Source organism: Rhinatrema bivittatum, chromosome 2 (genome assembly GCF_901001135.1).
Source record: "Rhinatrema bivittatum chromosome 2, aRhiBiv1.1, whole genome shotgun sequence".
NCBI classification, from domain to species: Eukaryota; Metazoa; Chordata; class Amphibia; order Gymnophiona; family Rhinatrematidae; genus Rhinatrema; species Rhinatrema bivittatum.
The window spans coordinates 51,094,306-51,115,362 of record NC_042616.1 but is presented as its reverse complement, the minus strand read 5'-3'; the positions used below and the strand labels follow the sequence as shown (position 1 = coordinate 51,115,362).

The 21,057-nt window shown below is 41.6% G+C and overlaps 1 protein-coding gene across 14 annotated transcripts in view; it reads right to left on the bottom strand.

The window, feature by feature from the left end:
* The window catches only part of LOC115083932 (gastrula zinc finger protein XlCGF57.1-like), a 30,174-nt gene extending 13,807 nt beyond the window's left edge, over positions 1–16,367 (bottom strand). For 2 of the 14 annotated variants that reach the window (XM_029588060.1, XM_029588061.1), the window contains exons 1-3: positions 14,945–15,682; positions 11,022–11,103; positions 9,691–9,769 (exon numbers count right to left, since the gene is read on the bottom strand). Coding sequence is in view for 6 of the 14 variants with exons in the window: in XM_029588053.1 (XP_029443913.1) it covers positions 7,334–7,421 (88 nt within the window). In the remaining 8 variants the exon portion in view is untranslated. Of the gene's footprint in view, positions 1–7,333; positions 7,441–9,690; positions 9,770–11,021; positions 11,104–11,329; positions 12,844–14,944; positions 15,691–16,102 lie in introns of those variants that run through there. The other 12 variants (XM_029588058.1, XM_029588057.1, XM_029588048.1 and 9 more) reach the window with 11 other exon arrangements.
* Positions 16,368–21,057: the final 4,690 nt, after the last annotated feature.

Sequence of the window (21,057 nt, the reverse complement as noted above, 5' to 3'; positions counted from 1 at the left end):
ATAAGGCCTACCTAGCTGCTCAAGGTGAAGTTTAGGTATTAGTGTAGGGCTTAGGGACCACTTTGACATTCAGAGTGCGACGTATGAACAGAACAGTGCACTCTTGTGAGGATTTGATGACCTTCGGAGTAAGGAAACTCATCCAAAGATGAGATTTGTGCAATGTTCTCTCAACCTAGCTTGATGTTACCCAGGTAGAGAGTCCATCAAGTTAGGTTAAGAGAACACTGCACAAATCTCACCTTTGGGTGAGTTTCCTCACTCCGAAGGTCTGCTTGAGACCGAGTAGCAGAATATGTAACTTGGCAGATATCAGAAACACTCTGCACTTTATTGCCCCTGATGAAGCCTAAAGAAACACGAGCTGTGTCGGGCTGTGCGGTTTCAAATGCTGTTCAAGTCCTGCTACGCTAAGTTCTTTATTACTGCCTAAAGACATTATAAACTAAAAAACCTTTAAAAAAATTGTTCCTTAATGACTGGACCAATATCTAAGTGGGGAAACCGATGATTATAAGCTGGAAATTACAGTCTTAGTTCCGCTAGTGACTGTAAAAGCTTCAGAGTTGGTAACCTGAATATAGACTACACGGTGGTAGCTATCTGTAGCCTTTAAATATGTTTATTTATTAACAATAGTTGATTATACATCATATATAGACAGTTTTATTGAATTAGTGCCTCTGAGGACCTGCACATGGAACAGGAAGCATTTCAGAGAATGCCACCCTGGAGGTTCTGGATTTCAGCTTCCTACCTAAATTCCTAAATTTGCCTTCCAGAACCTCTCTCCCACATTTTCCTATGTCGTTGGTGCCCACATGTACCATGACAGCCGGCTCCTCCCCAGCACTGTCTATAATACTATCTAGGTGACGTGTGAGGTCTGCCACCTTCGCACTAGGCAGGCAAGTTACCAGGAAGTCCTCATGTCCACCAGCCACCCTGCGATCTACATTTCTAATAATCGAATCACTCTAATGCTTCATTAGTATCTGTTCAAGATACCTCCCTCCGAACCATCTCACAGAAGCTGACATGAGACAGAACACATGGTGGAATCATACTCCTGTAATGGATTACTTTGGGGAGTAAAGACAGTCTGAAATTGAGGTGTTATTGGAGACTGAATGACAGTCTATTAAATAAGGATTTTGTGACTTAGCTTCAGGATGATATCCGGGAATATATGTAACTTAATAATAATAGGGAAGTGCCTTCAGTTACATTATGGGACTGCTTGAAGGCTGTAGTTAGGGGTAAACATCTCTCACAGGCTTCTCACGTTAAGCGAGAGAAGGAAAGGGTGCATTTATACCTAATAAAAACAGATAGCCCAGTTAGAACTGAGACACAAGAGAGCTCTGGATTCTGTAGTGCTTGATAAACTTGTCTCTAAGATCTGAATTGAATAAATTAGAACTGGAGGCCATATCCCATCAGATGAATCTGGTAAAACAAGATTATTAAGAATTTGGAAATAAAACCAGTATGCTATTAGCTAGAAGGTTGAAAGAAAAAAAAATGACAAAATCATATATGGAAAATTAAAGATGGATAAGAAAAACTGGTTTGTGATGCCCAAAATATTAGTGAGCGTTTCACATAATTTTACTAAGAATTTTATGCAGCTGATGAGTCTATAACAGTTGAACAGATAGATGCCTACCTGGAAAAAGTCCTTTTACCATTGCTATCTACTGAAGGACAAGAGTTCATTAATGGGGAAATTATAGCCCTAGTAGAGCAAGTGATAAAGAAACTCAACATGGGTAAAGCACCCGTATTAAATGGATTCACAGCCAATTTCTATAAAGCTTTGTGACCTGTGATCATGCACCCTTAGTCTTCCTGTTCAATTCCTTATTACTTGAAGGCTACCTTCTGCCAGATTCTTACAGTGCAGGAATAACAGTGCTGGCAAAACCTGGCAGGGATGCCACTTTATGTGGATCACACTGTCCCATCTCTTTAATAAATGTTGACGTGAAAATTTTAGCAAAGGTTCTAGCCTTGCGACTAGGAAAATTAGCCCCATTTTTGATCCATATGGACCAAACTGGCTTTGCACCAAGGAGGCTGGCCTTGGACAATGTGCATACAGTATTCAATTTGATATGGTGGCCACAAAACAATCATATTCCCTTCATCTTACTAGCGGTGGATGCTGAAAATGCGTTTGATAGAGTTTATTGGGCCTTTCTATTTAGAATACTGGAAAAGATGGGGTTAGGAGGCAATTTTCTTACCTGGATAGTGAAATTATATTAAAATCCCTCAGCATGTATTAAAGTTAATGGCTATTATTCTGCATGCTTTCTGGTACATAGGGGTGTCCCTTGTCACCTCTTCTTTTTGCTTTATCACTAGAGCCTCTCACTGATAAGATTAGGTGTACTGATGTAATAAAGGGGATGGTAATAAGACAGGACATATATAAAATGTCCTAAGTCACAGACGACATCCTGTTCACCTTGTCAGATACAATTAACTCACTTAAGCAGCTAACACATGAGAGAGTTTTGGTAAAATATCTGGATTGAAAATGAATGCAGATAAATCTGAACTCCTAAACAAAAATACATCCAGTGATTTAGTGGGGGAAATAAAACATGTTTTTGCTTTTAAATGGGCAAAAAAGGGAGTCCGATACCTAGGAGTACATATTTAAAATGAATTACTAGATAAGGCTATTTCACGCAATCCCAGATGTTGGGATAGATTCCTTATTTCTTGGATGGGAAGGGTAGCAGTAGCAAAAATGAATCTGCTACCTCACTTTAGTTATTTGTTACAGATTCTTCCAATACCCATTTCAGAGGGCATGATCAATGTCAGCGGAAATTATTTACATTTATTTGGAAACCGAGACCTCTGAGGATGTCCAAGCAGATGCTCTATCAACCTAGAGTTTGGGGTGGGTTTGGGTTACTGTGATTACAACGATATTATGTAGCTTCCCAACTGCATGCTGTGATAGGTTGGCATAGAAACTTGGTGATGAAAAGGTGGGTTAAATTAGGAGATTTAGGGAAAGGTTTTTCTTTAGAAAAACTAATATGGCTTCCTATCAAAGCTAGGCCTGCTATGGCAGCGCTTTCTCCCATTTCCCAAACATTTGAGAAACATTTATTAGTGGGGGATAAAGACTATTTTTTTAGGTCATCATTTCATTGTATTAAAGATTTTCCACAGGGTTCTGCTTCTTCAGCCTTTCGTAAATGGAGAGAAGCTGGTTTGATCAGATTGAAGCAGGTACGGAATGGCAGGGGGCCATTTCACTTAAAAATGTACAATAAATTTTCTCTCTCTCTTCCAGTGATGTATTCTCTTACTTAAAACTCACACATTTTATGCATCACAAAGAGATAATTAGAGATCTTCTTAAAGGTAAAATGATCTTCCAGGACTTTATCAAGAGGATAAATTAACTAGAGCTCTATCCAAGTTACATAGAATTTTGAATGGGGTGCTGCCTCGAAAACCGTCCCATATTGTGGCTTAAATCTGCATCTAGAAAAGTCGAGTTGGGATATATGCTTCTCACATATTGGTAAGAGCTCCGTTTCCTCTTATAACATGGAAAGTGGGCATAAGGTATTAATCAGATGGCATTTTAACACCAGAACGCCTACATAAAATGTACCTGAAAGGTTAATGAGATGTGTTGAAGGGGCTGTGGCCAAAAAGGCACGACTTTCACCTCTGGTGGGTTTGTCCCTTTGTGATATTTTATTGGGATAGGGTTATGGAATTGATCTGGCAGATTGTGGGGATAAAAGTTCCCAGAGACCCGAAGTATATTTTATTGATCATACCAGATTTGGAGGCAGATCCTCGTTTAATCTCTTTGATACGACAAATCGACAAATCATTATTGCAGCTAAGTGCAAAGTGGCTAAGTAGTGGAGGAAAACTTTACTTCCTTAAAAATCCCGTATTGAGCAAATATACCTAATGGAAAAAAACAACAAAAAAAAAACCAACTTACGGCAATAAGAAGAGATGATCTGGAGAAATTCTTGCGAGTATGGGCAGCTTGGGAGAAATGGAGGTTAGTCTAAATATGGTGGACTTTAGATATATATCTACAATGCTGGTAAATAGTGGCATGACTTTTTGATATTATTACTAGAACTACATCCTTTGTTATTACTGTGAAATTTTACGTTTAAAGGTGAACTCTGTGATCCCACTCACAGGAGGGTACCTAGCAGGGTTTTGCAAGGAGCGGGTCCAAGTTACCAAGGACAGGTAGGATTTCCTCAGAGGAGTGTCAAGTGAAAAAAAAAGAGGCGATTCAAGCAACGTTACCAAGGTTGCACCAATTGGAAGTGATAGTACCAATACCAGAAGAACAAAGTGGGGAGGGGTGTTATTCTCTATATTTTGTAGTGCTAAAGGAGGACGGTACCTTTCGTCTGATACTAGAGTTGAAGAAGGTAGGCACCTAAGTATCCCAAGATGTTCAAGATGGAAACCTTAAGATTAGTTATGGAGTCAGTAAAGAAAGGAGAATTCCTTACCTCCTTCAGTCTATCAGAAGCATATTTACACAGCCCAAAAAGGAAGTCTCATCAGAGATGTATCTAAGACTTGCAGTGTTGGCCAGTCATTTTCAGTTCAAAGCACTGCTGTTTGGCCTTGCAACAGCATCACGCATATTTATCAATGTAATAGCGGTGGCGGCAGCATTGAGAATTGGTTCACCCGTACCTGGATAACTGGCTGATCAGAGCCAGGTCTCGCCAGGAAAGCAGCTATTCGATGGTAATAGTCAGAAATCTGCTAGAGACACTGGAGTGGGTAATAAACGAGAACAAAAGCCAGTTGGAACCCACCTAGTCTCTAGTGTATTTGGGAGCCCGATTCGATACACAGATAGGGAAGGTCTTCATGATTCAAGAGAGGATCTCGAAGTTACAAGGCCAGGTGAAGGGCCTATTATGAGTGAGGATCAGGTCATATCCGAAAATTGCTAGGGTTGATGGCAGCAGCCACAGACTTAGTCCCATGGGGAAGAGTGCACATGCGCCCCCTTCAGGCAATCCTACTAGCAAGATGGGTCCCTCAGGGGCAGGATTACAAAGGAAGGCTGAGGCTACTGGATGGGGCCAGGGAAAGCCTATATTGATGGATGTCGGGTGCCAACATGACAGTGGGGGTGGCATTAAAACAGCTAGTCTGGAGGGCAGTAACAATAGATGCCAGCCAGATGGGTTGAGGGTACATTATGGCAGCCAAGGTAGATGGATAGAGACAGAAGCAACCCTGGATGATAAAATCAGCTGGTGCCCAGAGCCTTCAGGATGGCTCGCAGTTTTTAACCCAGCTTGCAGGGGCAAACAGTAAGGGTGTTCTCAGACAGCGCCCGTTGTGGTAGCATACATAAATAAGCAAGGGGACACATAAAGGAAGATGAAAACCTTAATGGAGCAGGAAAAGGGCACCTGGAAGCCTTGTCGGCAGCACATGTAGTAGGGAAGGACAACCGATAGGAGGATTAACTCAGAAGATACACACTAGATGCCGGAGGAGGCATTTATAAAGAAAGTACAAGCATGGGGACCCCAGGCTGGGATTTAATGGCAACCCAGAAAAATGCCAAAGGCAGAAAGGTTTTTCAGCCAGAACAAAGAATGGGCAGTAAGGGCAGTAGATGCACTGATAAGGAAGTGGCCAGTAAATGAGTTACTGTATGTCTTCCTACCATGGCCAACATTAGGAAGAATCCTCAGAAGGATCTCTTACCATAGGGGCTGGGTCATTTTAGTGATGCCATTTTAGACTTGCCCAGGTGACCATGGTATGGGGATCTGATGAGGTTGCAGAAGGAGAGCCCGATCAGGCTAGAAGGGATCAAGGGCCTTCAGCAACAGGGTCCCTTCTGTCTTACAGCCTGGCTGTTGAAAGGAGAAAAATGAAAGCTAGGAGGTAGTGAGCAGTCTTTAGTACATTACTTAAAGCGAAGAAATGCTCAATCTCCCTAGCATACAGAAGAGCACAGAGGATATTTGAAACATGGTGCAAGAGAAAGAATATTGCTGCTGCTAGTGAAGGGATAGGAGCAATCCTAGAATCCTTGCAGAGGGCCTGGAGAAAGGGCTAGTGCTGAATTCCTTGAAGGTTCAGGTGGCAGCTCTAGCTTGTTTTAGGGGCCAGGAGGAAGGATGTTCGGTGTGGTCCCACCTTGATGTTCCATGCTTCCTGAGGACGGTAAAACATGTCTGCCTTCTAATACGTCAGGTAGTGCTGGTTTGAGACCTAAATTTATTCCCGAGGTTCCTGGGGAAACCTCCCCCCCCCCCCCCCGCCCCCTTTTGAGCCTTTGCAAGAGGCCCTAGTGAAGGACATGACATTGAAAACAATCTTTCTCGTAGCAATATGTTCTGCAAGTTATGATAGAGGTATTTAAAATCATGAGTAAATGTGAATCCGTTATTTGCTCTTTTGGATAATGGAAGGCCTAGGGGGCACTCTATGAAGTTAGCAAGTAGCACATTTAAAACTAATCAGAGAAAATTCTTTTTCACTCAACGCACAATTAAACTCTGGAATTTGTTGCCAGGGGATGTGTTTAGTGTAGTTAGTGTAGCTGGGTTTAAAAAAGGTTTGGATAAGTTCTTGGAGAAGTCCATTACCTACTATTAATCAAGCTGACTTAGAAAATAGCCACTGCTATTATTAGCATCAGTAGCATGGGACGTACTTGGTTTTTGGGTACTTGCCAGGTACTTGTGGCTTGGATTGGCCACTGTTGGAAACAAGATGCTGGGCTTGATGGACCCTTGGTCTGACCCAGTATAGCAATTTATGTTCTTCTGGTCTTTGAGCTTCAAGCACTCTCTTGTAGGGATCCATATCTGGTGTTCCATAAGGATAGGGTTACAATACAGCCAGTCCCCTCTTTTCTTCCAAAAGTGGTAACAGAATTACACATGAACCAGGAAATCTCTCTTCCCATGTTCACAAAGAAGGAAAGTAGAGGAGAAGGTAGAAAGCTGCATCTTTTAGATGTTAGGAGAATCCTCATGAGATACGTAGAAGTCACAAATAATTTCAGAGTGTCAGACACACTATTTGTTTTGTTATGGGGGCCCAAGAAAAGGGAAAGCCATGTCCAATGCTTCCATCGCAAGAGGGATCAAGGAAGCAATGGCAGAAGCTTATGTTGGATGAGGCAAACAGATATCGGTAGATCTGAAGGCCCACTTGACTAGGGCCCAATCATCTACTTGGGCAGAATATAAGGCGGCAACTCCACTGGAGATCTGCAAAGCGGCAACTTGGGCATCTTTGCACAAATTTATAAAATATTATAAGCTAGACCTACCGGCAAAGGAGGACACGGGTTTTGGCAGGAAAGTGTTGGACAGCAATAGGTGCCATACCCCTTTCAACTTATCACTGTTCTGGCACATCCCAGGAATGCAGAGTGGTCTACAGGACGAAAAGGAAGGTGAAATTTAGTCTTATCTGTTAATTTCTTTTCCTCAAATCCTAGCAGGTCAGTCTACATCTCTCCCAGAAAAAAAAAGTTCAGAATCTAGGATAGTGGAGAGATGCAAGGAGCAAGCAAGTAAGCAAAGGAATGTACACACAAGGGTGCAGTTTTGAAAGCTTCCTCGAGTGTCTCAGAGAAAGAATGGAGAAGGCAAGGTGTCCATAAATTCAGTAAATGTATTGACTGGTGGCCTACTCATATGCTCCCTCTTTGTCTCCAAAAATGTGTGTAGGTAAGTTATTTCTGGCTAGGGCAGTAGGCTACTGGCAGAGTTCCAGCTATCTCAGAATACATAGAACCTCTTATTTTGTTGCTATGTCTCCACCTGCTGGTGAAAGAAGTAAATCCCAGGAGTACAGACTGGTCTGCTAGGACTCAAGGAAAGGGAATTAACAGGTAAGTCAATTTCACCATAGATACCATGAAGAAGTTGCCTTGCTGTATTGCCTTCATATTTGTTTAAATAAAAGGAAAAAAAATGAAACACATGATGTTCTATTATAAAAACTGAAATTTAAAAAAATACCCAGCAGAAAGGAGCTACAATCCATTATTCATATAACTTGTCTTTAGTGCAATCTCTCTCTCTCTCTCTCTGTATAAATATAAATAGAAGGCTTGTGTTAGTCACATTATCGTGTCTTATCTGTGGCAACCAGTGGTACCCTGAACGGTGGAAATTGCACTATGCAAAGACAATATGCTCTGTGTGCAAAGCCCTTTCTGTCAGGCTCCCCCACACACAGAGAGAGACAAGGGCTCACACACTGACACACACACTCTTCTCTAAGCCCTAGATTCATTATGAACATAAGAACATAACAAACCTCACCCTGAGCTAGTAGTTGCCACTGCTATTACTAGCATCAGTTGCATGGGATATAGTTGGTTTTTGGGTACTTGCCAGGTTCTTATGGCCTGGATTGGCCTCTGTTGGAAACAGGATGCTGGGCTTGATGGACCCTTGGTCTGACCCAGTATGGCATGTTCTTATGTTATGTTGGACGGAGGGGGGGGGGAGGGGGGACATATAACATATGTAAGCTGTAATTTTCTTCTTTATTCTGATGCGCATAAGTGTCACATGTGCATCAGATCTTGAATTTGTTGCAGCTTGCTTACAATAAAAAATGTTTCAAACTAAAAGACAAGAAATGGAGTAAGGCTAACTGGTCAGTTCTCTGAATGGAACCAGTGCTTTTTAACCTCTCTCTCTAAACAGTGGTTCCCAAACCTGTCCTGGAGGACCCCTAGCCATTTGGGTTTTCAGGACTAGTAAGGTGCAGCTGTTAGATATCCAGCTTGTGCAGATGATACTTTCCCTTTAAAAATGGTGTGTGTTGGTGGGTCTCTCTCTTCTCTTCAGCCACCTAGCAAGACAACACAGCTACATGCTAGGGAAAAGCGTTAATCTGGCGATTCTGAGCCCACGGCCATATTATGTAGCAAGAAGGAATATTTTTCAGTTATGCAGAACTGGTTCCCAAACCTCAGTGGGTTGTTTGTTTTTTTTTTTTTGCCTCCTTTCCCTGGATTATCAACTGGAAGAGAGAGCAGTCTGGCGAGCAAGAGGAAGCTGGGATTGACAGAACTACCATCTCCGTTCACCCAAAACCTATTCTGTGATTGTGCAGAGCTCGCACTGCTCAGTGACCCCCCCACGTGTTTCTCTAAAACACATCTGAGATCCTAAAAGAGGGGTAACAGAAGTGAAATCCATCTATATCATCATGGAAAATGGTGACAGCGCAGCCGCACACAGCAGTTAACCACCCTCGGCTTCCGAAAATCGCTTATCCCTACAAAAAACAAACAAACAACCCAAAAAACGAACAAAGACAAAAAACAGATTAAACTACAATTTTCAAGATCCTGATTTTACTAACTCCTTGAAGAGGAGGGTAAATAAATAGAAAACCTTGGCTGTGTACCTGTTATGCTACCGTTGTGGAGGTGGTGAGGTCTAGTCGTTAGAACAATGGCCTGAGAACCAGGGTACAAATCCCTCCTCCGCCACTAACATCCTCTGTAATCTTGGGCAAATCACGTTATCTCCCGTTGCCACTTAAGACTAAGTTCTTTGGGGCAGGAACTTAATTGTTCCATAATGCCATAAACCGCCTTCAGCATCATTTAGAATGACAGACTAAAAGTTATTACTCAAATTAAAAGAGGTTGTTACTTACAAAATGCAGAAGAGTAATATTTCGATGTTATATACTGAAGCCTCCGATCTGCTCAGTGCAAGTTATCTTTGGTTGTATCCTAGATAGGCAAAGAAGTAAAAAGTTACCAAGATACCAAAGAAAAAAAAATATTTTATTTTTTTTTCTAAGAATGGAAAAATAAATCACATTTGACTTGACTGAGTGTTCAACGTAAATGTCTGTCAGCTGAGGTTCGTTTTTTGCCAGAATAAAAGTAAAACTGACAAGGTAGCGGTAATTTATTATCTTTCGACCTCTTTATGGTCAAGATTCAAGCACTGGGTCTGAGCCTTGAGCAATGGACAGTTAGTCTCATCCTGGTCTCTGGGGTTAAAGCCCTACTGCCCAACTCACTGAGAACACGATACCAATTGAACCCTGGCCAAACTAGAAGGATTTCAATTTTCTGTTTAAAATAAATAAATAAATAAATAAATAAAATTTTAAAACATTTCCCAACTATTAGGCACTATTGTGCAATATTGTGCCTATTAGATACTAATACCAAAAAAAACCATGCTTCGGAGTGGAGTAAAAGCACAATTATTGTTTTTCAAAATAATCTTTTATTAAATCTATGAAAATTCACCCACAACAATAATCAAGATTTGGAACACACATCAAATTACAATGAACTTTCCCATTTCATCAATACATATCTCTCTAACCCTGCTCTCGTTAAAATCAATACTCATTCATACCCATCTACTTCACTCATTCCCATACATATTCACAATTTTTTGTGCAAATTTTTATGCAAATATACATTTAAACTTTTCAAGCAGAAATTACATGATAAATGTTAACATTAGAAGGATTTTAAATTATGTAAACATTCTTTAAGCTTATAATCTTGATTAATGCCAGCATAAAATTACAGCAAAAATTACATGGTACCAACATTCATATTTGTAGTTCTAATTAATCCCCAGCATAAATTACAGCAAAAATTACATGGTACCAACATTCATGTTTATAGTTCTAATTAATCCCAACCGGACCTCGTTTCGCCTTCCGGCTTCTTCAGGGAATTTGAAGTGATTAAACCATAAAATATCTATTTATCACACTCATATGAATTCTTGCCATTCTAATAGAGGCACCATTGATCTTAATTAAATTTCCAACTGGTTATTTCGCATAGCCAATTTCTGCATACAAATCGTCTGCATTGAAAAACAATATCAGAAAAAATGTTTCTTACATTTTATATCTCATAATAAAAACATTTTTTTAAAAAGGTTATTTTTTATTTTGTGTGTTTAAAAATTGTTGTTACCTATGATTTATATACCTCTACAAGATATTACCTGTCTTTACTTCTGTGTACCGCTGTCTTAACCTCTCCCGACAATCATCATTTTAATTCAATCTCATGTTCCTTGTCTTGAACTAAAGATGAATAAATAAGCATTAGATTTACATCACTCTTTATAAGTTAACCACATTCTTTAGAGGGAACCAAATAAATCCCTCATTGTTACTGGACTACTGCCTTCCACAGCCTTCACTACCATCATATATTGTCACTGTTTATTACAATACGCTCTCCCATTATATCCCATTCAGCTCACCCTCAGACACCTTATTCGCCAATATTTTAAACTCTCCTACTTACTTTAACATAACTGCAACGGAAAAGTCGTCACTTTCCTGCAATATCATTCATCTTCTTTTTTCCTTTTTTTCTCTATTTCACGCTTCATACTCTCATTACAACCATAGTCTGTAATGAAATCTGAAAACCAAGAATATGTCCATCTTAATCCTTTGCAAACACCTACTATCGAAGTGCCAAAACACTAGCCAACTCCTCACCTTCTCATGTTATTCTCAAACACTCATGTCTACTTCCCCAACCATTTTATGAACGTAAATGCATTCTAACATTACGTATCCATTTCACATTATTTAATTTTATACTTTTAATTATCAAACCTTAAATCAAAGAGTCAAAAAACATGACCATATCTCATAAAATCTGCGATTTGTCATATGTAACGAAACCAAACTTACTAACTTACTTCCACAAGTTAACTCAGAACATATTCTCTCCTTCCGCTTGTGTTCTCAAAGACGCAGTGAACGTACGGCGTCATCTGTTCTTTAAAAGCTGGCCATCTGATTGTATTCTGACCAATCCCTAGTGTTTTTGAGATCTAATCACTGCCCATTGGACCCGTATGATACAGTCCCACCCTATCTACCAATCCAAAACTCCTAATATTTACCTGACTACAAACCTCCATGTGGTAAACTTTTAATAAAATGCTTCCCACTCAATCTTTGAATTTAACCCATGGGGAGTTAAAGTACCCCATTGAAAAATAAGCCTCTGCTCTTGCTGCCTTAGTAATAATGAGACATTTCCACTCCGCAGACACTTCAACTGCTTTAGGACACTAAACCTTAATTGATCTATTGTGTGTGATGCCTCCTGCCAATGATGGACTAGAGGTGCTTCCACTTTGCCAGTGCGTATACAGCTTCTATGCTGAATAATACGTGTTCTTATAGGCAACATTGTGTGTCCAATATATAATTTCAAACACGGACACTGAATCACATACACCTTCTGACTTGAACCACAATCAAACCTACCCCTCAATTCAAACGGATATGGAATAAAGTCATGTATGAACACTGTACCCACCATCACATATGGGCAAACCGAGCACCTGGCACAACACTTCTGTCCTCCATCTTCCTGAATAATATTCTCTTTTACCACTGAAGAAACCAATAGATCTTTTAGATTGCGGTCCCTAGTTTTTGCAAATATTGGTGGTGTTTGCAAAGCCGGGTATAGAGATAAAATTGGCCAATGCCGAAGAATGATTTTCTGTATATGATGTGTCCTTGATGAAAACGGCAGTATACAAACTAATGAACCTAATTCAGATTTTTGTTTAGGTTGGAGTAACAAATCTCGATTGGCATATAGACCCCCGTTTAAATGCTCGCTTGATAACCTTTTTGGGATAACCCCTAGAAATGAACTTAGCTTGCATGTCCAACGCCTGTCTTTTATATTCCTCAATTCCATCACACAAACGTCTTAGATGCAAGAACTGTCCTTGGGAATGTTGTCTCACAAATTTAAAGGATGAAAACTCCCATAGTGTAATAAATGATTTCTCTCTGTTGGTTTAGTGTAAATCGTTGGAACCAACCTGCCTTGATCTTTATAAACTCTTAGATCTAAAAAAAAAAGAGATCGACATTATATGGCTTGTTAGGGTAATAAACAGCGACAATATATGATGGTAGTGAAGGTTGTGGAAGGCAGTAGTCCAGTAACGATGAGGGATTTATTTGTTTCCCTCTAAAGAATGTAGTTAACTTATAAAGAGTGATGTGAATCTAATGCTTATTTATTCATCTTTAGTTCAAGACAAGGAACATGAGATTGAATTAAAATGATGATTGTCGGGAGAGGTTAAGACAGCGGTACATAGAAGTAAAGGTAATATCTTGTAGAGGTATATAAATCATAGGTAACAACAATTTTTAAACATACAAAATAAAAAAATAACCTTTTTAAAAAAGTGTTTTTATTATGAGACAGAAAAAATGTTTCTTACATTTTATGATATTGTTTTTCAATGCAGACGATTTATATGCAGAAATTGGCTATGCAAAATAACCAGTTGGAAATTTAATGAAGATCAATGGTGCCTCTATTAGAAAGGAAAGAATTCATATGAATGTGATAAATAGATCTTTTATGGTTTAATCACTTCAAATTCCCTGAAGAAGCCAGAAAGCGAAACGAGGTCCCGGTTGGGATTAATCAGAACTACAAATATGAATGTTGGTACCATGTAATTTTTGCTGTAATTTATGCTGACATTAATCAAGATTATAAGCTTAAAGAATGTTTACATAAATGTTAACATTAGAAGGATTTGAAATTATCATGTAATTTCTGCTTGAAAAGTTTAAATGTATATTTGCATAAAAATTTGCACAAAAAAATTGTGAATATGTATGGGAATGAGTGAAGTGGATGGGTATGAATGAGTATTGATTTTAACTAGAGCAGGGTTAGAGAGATATGTATTGATGAAATGGGAAGATTCATTGTAATTTGATGTGTGTTTCAAATCTTGATTATTCATGTGGGTGATTTTTCATAGATTAAATAAAATAATATTTTGAAAAACAATAATTGTGCTTTTACTCCACTCCGAAGGGAGTTTTTTTTGTATTTATATAGATATAGATATATAAATAAATACTCCCACAAAATGATGGAATCTTTTATATTTAAGAAAAATCAAAACACCACCCGTTGGGAAAGAGTGGGCAGGAGCTAGCTGCTAGCCACTAAAAATCTGAACTGGAATAACGGTAAGTTGGAAGCGCAGATCCAACTTTTATGACAGTGCACAGATTTGCAGAAACCAGGCAAAATGGATTTTTGTGGCAGCCCCTGTATGATCACCCACCTATCATCTTTGGATTCTATAATTCTACCTTCTTTAGGAGTATTAAAAAAAAAAACAGAAACACATATGTAAAAGGAACTTCCCCGTGGCTGAATATAATCACAGTCTCTGGCAGACCAAGTCAAGCAGCACCAGCTGTGGTATGGGTTACTCTGAGATGCTAGCCCCTCACCCCCCTTTTCCTTCCCCGGCTGGATTGGGGGAAGGGACCAGCAGTAAGTTCAAGGCACCTACCTGCATTATTTCTCCTCCAATATAATACTACTGTGTGTATGGGGAAGGGGGTGAACTCCAGCAGGATATCTGCATTATTCCCCCTACAATACAAAGCCGATTTGCACAAGAGGAGGAGCTCCAGAAGCATACCTGCATTATTCTCGCTCCAACAGAGCCAACGTGCATGGGGGGTTCGGGGGAGGAGGAGGAGGAGCTCCAGAAGGACACCTGCATTATTCACCCTTCACTACAAAGCAGATTTGTAAAAGGAGGGGAGCTCCAGGATAGCTACTCGCTCTCCAATTCAAAGCTGATGTGTAGGGAGAGGGGAGTGCGCTCCAATGCATTATTTCACCTCCAATACAAAGCAGTGTGCACGGAGTGGGAGGGTGGGGAATACAGTGGGAGGGAATAGATTCGCCCAGTCGGATATAATCACCCTATTATGTCTGGATCGGTGGGAGGCGGTTCTGGCCTTTTTTCCTTACCTGCAGCAGGCTCTCTTTCTTACCCCTGGGATGCTAGAGAGTGACACAAAGCAGGACGGACTGGACTCTATATCCTACCTTAGAAGGAGGCTCGCTGGATCAGCCGCACCAACATTTCAGGCCTTCGCATCAGGGATGGCCTTATTCTTTTTTTCTTTTCTTTACAAGGAGCGCTGCACGCAGCCATGGCCTGTACAATTTTTTCCCCCTCTTCCAGCCCAAGGTTCCTCTGCTAATGGCGACAAGCTGGGCCGCAGGACGAGCTCGGGTAGGGCTCTGTGTTTCTGGCTATACTGAGGGGGGCAGGGCTAACAGACAGTTGAGGGGCGTGCTCCCTTTGCATGCTGGGACCTGTAGTACTGAGCCTGGCCCGGCCTGTATTTGCTTACACCTCGCACAGAGCCCAGCGGGCCCATCAGTACCAGCATGCAGCGGGCCAGGCCATACAGGATTTGATTGGCTCCTGCTGGCATCCACTGACTTAACTCAAAACAGTGCAAAAGTAAGCGAGAAAGGAAGTAAAGACACAGAGCTAAATCTAGGGCAAGCCGGCCCTGCATGCTGGGAGTTGTAGTCTCAGTTTCTCTAACAGGTAGAAGTAAGTGTCCTTATGGCTGCAGGTTTGAATCTTGAGACCATTGGTCTTAGTAGCCATTTGGGAGGTTAATGACAAATAAAAGATCAGCAGTAAGGGTCAAAAAGCAAGTTGAGGTGATACTCCATTAAAAAAGTTAACAACTCATCTGTGACTGGCTTTTGACAGCTATGCTCCCATCATCAGGACTGCAAGCCCATAGATGCAATGGGGATAAAATCTGGCCTGGAATTACGGTTTCTTCTAACATGGAATGGAGTTACCTGACCACCCAGCAAGAGGAATGGTAGAGTCGAGTACAAGGACAAGGATCAATTAACTAAAAAAGGAAGGGGGGGGGGGAGGCGGGGAGAGAGATAATGTAGCGGGCAGCTCTCATATAAGCCAGGGCAAAAAAGATAGCCCCCACAGCAAGAGGAACAAACAGGAAAGAGGTAAATGGAGTTTTTAATTTATATAAAATTGTATTTAAAATACAAAAACATATTACTGGATACAACCTGAAAACCAAAATCCCAACATGGCAAATATTTTTTAATTGCTTGCTTCTGGGGAATCTGATACAGAGTTGTTAAAAAAAAATGTATCTATATTTAAAGAAAAAGGAAACGTGCAAGTAAAAATTATATTAACATCATTACCATGATGAGACAACAGTGCCTGTTGCAGCTTCATTACAGATCACCTCTGACCATCTCTTCCCAAGTCAGCCCTGCTCTTTCCTGCAAGTCGATATTGAAGAGCTTCGTTCAGGAATCTTCCCTTGTTCCATTCTTTCTACATGTTATTTCCAATATTATTTATCATCATCATCATCACTATTTACTTATTTCACCTTTTCCAAATAAAGAGCTTAAAGTGTGATATTTGAGTTTCGCATTCATTATCATATATTAGTTATACTTATACCGTCATTCCTTATTCTGTCTTGTCTGTTACATCCTTTAACCGATCTTAGAAAAGGAATTCTGCTAACATCTCTACTATGCATAACCCTTATCCCAGATCCATACAAAAGTTGCTGCCGTATCTTTATAACATTTAAGTAGTCACTCTAGTTTTCCCCTTTAATGTTTTACAGATGATTGGAGTCGATGCAATTCATTGGTTATAGCCTCATAATTTTATTTATTTTTATTTATTTAACTCTTTTTTATACCGACCTTCATGGTAAAAACCATATCAAATCGGTTTACACAGAAAGTGGGGCAAACTATAACAATAACAATCATTTAACATAGGAAGCAAAGTTACAATCAACAAGGAGGATAAACTTGGAAGTTATGTTACAACCAAAGTAATTAAAATGCAAAACTTGTTGTCAATAAAAATCTTAAGGGGGTCATTTTCATATAGACACAGAATGGGAAAAAAATTTAGTAAATATAGGCCTTAGTTCTAATAGACCATTTTCCTTTAAACACCATTGCCTATTTTATTTGAGATTCTTTGAGATTATGGGGCAGATTTAAAAGGTGTGCGCGCAACCCGGCATGCACAAATGTACGCCCGATTTTATAACATGCGGGCGCATATTATAAAATCAGGGGTCGGCGCGCGTTAACGGGGTGTACACTAGTGCATCTTGCGCAGGCCGAGCCCTCGGGGAGACCAGCTGCCTTTCCCCATTTCCCCCCCCCCCCCACCTTCCCCTCCCTGTCCCGCCCCCCAGCCCGAAACCCCTCGTTACTTTATTTCACAAGTTACGCCTGTCTAACTCGCGCGCACCGGCGCACGATTCCCCGGCCCAGCGGCCTTGCAGAGGCCTCTGGCCATGCCCCAGCCCCACCCCGGACTGCCCAGTTTTCAAGCCCCGGTATTTACACGCGTCCCGGGGATTTATGCGTGCCGCCGGGCCTTTTGAAAATAGGCCCGGCCCGCGTAAATCCTCCTGGATTTATGTGCGTAACCCTTTGAAAATCTGCCCTTGTAGTTCTTATGGAATTGATGTAGTTGATAGATTGATTTCTGAAATTCATTTTCCATTTTATATAATATAACATGGTCATCAGCAAAAAGTATTTTATTTATAAATGTATTGATTCAGTGGAATTCCAGGATCAATTACATTTTTCCACTCTCTAAGAAGGCCATCAATATAGGTTTTAAACATGTAGGGAACCCCACAATGGGGCCAATGCAATAAAATGCTTGTAAAAAACGTGCGACCATTATGGGCGCGCACATCCGATCTTCGGTGCCCTGGATGCAGTATTCAAAAGAAACAAATAAAAAGGGCGCCAAAAATGTGTGGCTCAAGTGAAGGCTTTCCTTCCTCCTGAGGCCCTTCCTCAAATGCTGCCTCTTGCTCTCCTGTGGATGGCATCTATGGAGGGTTCCTCATTATCAAGGACGGCGACCTCCTGATTTGTTTTAAATGTGCTACCTTTCAGCTTCATGCAGTGACTCCTAGTCCTACTATTATTTATAGCAAACCTGATAACCAGGGTTCAAATCCTGCTGCCACTTCTTGTGACCTTGGGCAAGTCACTTCACCCTCCATTGCTTCAGGTACGAGCCCTCTGGGGACAGAGAAATACCTACAGTACCTGAATGAACATAAGAACATGCCATACTGGGTCAGACTAAGAGTCCATCAAGCCCAACATCCTGTCTCCAACAGTGGACAATGCAGGCCATAAGAACCTGGCAAGTTCCCAAAAACTAAGTCTATCCCATGTTACTGTTGCTAGTAATAGCAGTGGCTATTCTCTTATTTAATAGATGGTAATAGACTTCTCCTCCAAGAACTTATCCAATCCTTTTTTAAACACAGCTACACTAACTGCACTAACCACATCCCCTGGCAACAAATTCCAGAGTTAAATTGTGCGTTGAGTGAAAAAGAACTTTCTCCGATTAGTTTTAAATGTGCCATGTGCTAACTTCATGGAGTGCCCCCTAGTCCTTCTATTATACGAAAGAGTAAATAAGATTACCATGTACCCGTTCTAGACCTCTCATGATTGTTGCGTCCGGTCTCAAAAGGCTTTGACCTCTGTGCCTCACCTTTCTTCCTTCTCCCTCCTGGAGCCTTGGGAAGATGGCTGCTGCCGCGTCTTCATGCCGCTCTCTCCGGCGTCCCCGGAACGGCAACGGTGTTCGCCATGTTTCTCCTGAGGACCTCCTAGGGTGCATGCGCGCACACCACCCATGTCTTTATCCACGTCATGGTGGGTGGGAGCCTGCGTCCGGGACTTCCTCTAATACCTTGCACTGTCTACCATCTACTCAAGTGTGGGACTGGTCTCCTCTGCCGAGGACCCCTGGACTACTTCTACTGGGTTACTCATTGCTGCCACCTCCTGGGCAGTATCACCAAGCTGTATAATAAATACAAATATTCTGTGTCTGCGTGTATAGAGTCTAGCCTTGTACTGCGGTTCCTCACGGGGCTCCTCCCCATGGGAGTGACCATCGCCGCAGTACCCAAGAATCCACTCCAACACCTCAAAACGATAACAGATTGCTAACTCCATGGATTTGGCTCAGCTCACCGCCTTGCAGGCCATTCCAGGCCTGGCCCAGCAAATCTCCAAACAACAGAATTCACTGGATAACTTGACTGTTGCCTTTAACCAGTTACACGCACAGATGAATACCGCAGGTAAAGAAGTTACATCGCCAGAAGTGACGGTCAAGACTACTGTGCCTCTAACTACTCCCAACACGCTTCTCGGGTGAAGTTTGGAAATGTAGAGGATTAATCAATCAATGTTGCATGCACTTTTCTCTGCAACCTAACCATTTTCCTACAGCATATGCCAAGACCACCTATATCCTGTCTTATCTGGACGGCAGAGCGCTGGCTTGGGCCTCTCCGCTGTGGGAGCGCAATGATCCTATCCTGAATGATCTTACCCGGTTTCTTGAACTGTTCAAATCAGTATTCGATGACCCTGCCTGGTACTCGACAGCAGGATCAACGTTGGTTCATCTAAAACAAGGTAATAAACCTTTACCAGACTTCGCCACTGAATTCAAGGCATTGGCTTCTGAATTACATTGGGAGCCCAGATGCCTGAAAACCCTCTTCTTTGAAGGCCTGAACTCCCGGTTGAAAGATGAGCTGGCGGCTCAAGAGATGCCTGAGACCTTAGCAGAACTGATAAAGTTGGCAACAAGGATTGATTGCCGACTTCGCGACAAGGTTCAAGAGGTCAGAGTCCCAGAAGACCACTTCATGGAGAGACTCGAGTCAAGTCTGTACCCAGGCCTATACTCCCAGGTCCTGTTGTTGGCGAAGAAGAACTAATGCAATTGGGCTGCAGTCATTTGACTTCTAAAGAGAGAAGAACACGAAAGAGGTTGGGACTATGCATGTACCGTGGACAAGCTGGTCACGCTGTACAAACATGCCCTATATGGAGCTGGCAGACCTAAGTCTTGTGGAAGGATTCTTCTTAGGTCTAACTGCACCCTCTCCTCCACTCTCTCTTCCAGTATCTTTAATCTGCGAACCTCTAGAATACCAAACCCTTGCCTTAGTGGATTCTGGGACAGGGGGAAATTTCATTTTGAAACGTCTGGTGGAACATTTGCGGATCCCCACTACTACCATGACGTCTCTGCTACTTTTGTCCTCTATTCATGGAGAGCCCTTACCGGGTGAAGTAACCCTGCTTACAGAGCCAGTGAGCTTACGTACCTGTGCTCTTCATACAGAGACTATTTCCTTCTTTGTGCTAGAGAAGGCCATGCACCCTTTGGTACTTGGGCTACCATAGCTGCAGAAACATATGCCACAATTCAACTGGGCCACTTTGGAGCTTTCATGTTGGGGTCCAGATTGCCATGGCAAATGCCTGATGGAAGTCTCTCCAATTCCCTGCATGCCAACTACCCCGCTGTTGCCTGGGTTGCCACCTCAATATGCATCTTTTCAAGATGCATTCTCTAAAGAAGTCGCTGATGTATTGCCTCCACACAGATCATACGACTGCGCCATCAATTTGAAGCCCAATATGGAACCACCCAAAGGAAGGATTTACCCTCTCTCCATAGTAGAAAATAAAGCGATGTCAGAGTACATCCAGGAGAATCTCCAGAAAGGCTTCATAAGACCTTCCAAGGCTCCTGCCGGCGTAGGCTTCTTCTTCGTGGGGAAGAAGGACGGAACATTACGTCCATGCATTGATTACAGAGGTCTGAATGAGATCATTGTAAAGGATCGCTATCCCTTACCACTCATCTCGGAACTATTCGACAGGCCACAGGGAGCCAAGATATTCTCCAAGCTTGATCTCAAAGGAGCGCATAATTTAGTTCGCATCCGCTCTGGCGATGAATGGAAGACGGCTTTTAATACCCGGGATGGGCACTTTGAATACCTGGTGATGCCTTTCGGCTTGTGCAACGCCCCGGCTGTCTTCCAAAACATGATGAACGATATTCTGCATGATCTACTCTACCAATGTGTCGTTGTCTACTTAGACGACATCTTGATATTTTCCCAGGACCTGCAATACCATCAGGAAGATGTCAAAAGAGTTCTGCAGAGACTTTGCGAGATCCGCTTGTACGCCAAGTTGACTAAATGCGAATTCCACAAGGAATCCGTGCCCTTCTTAGGGTACATTGTCTCAAACAAAGGTTT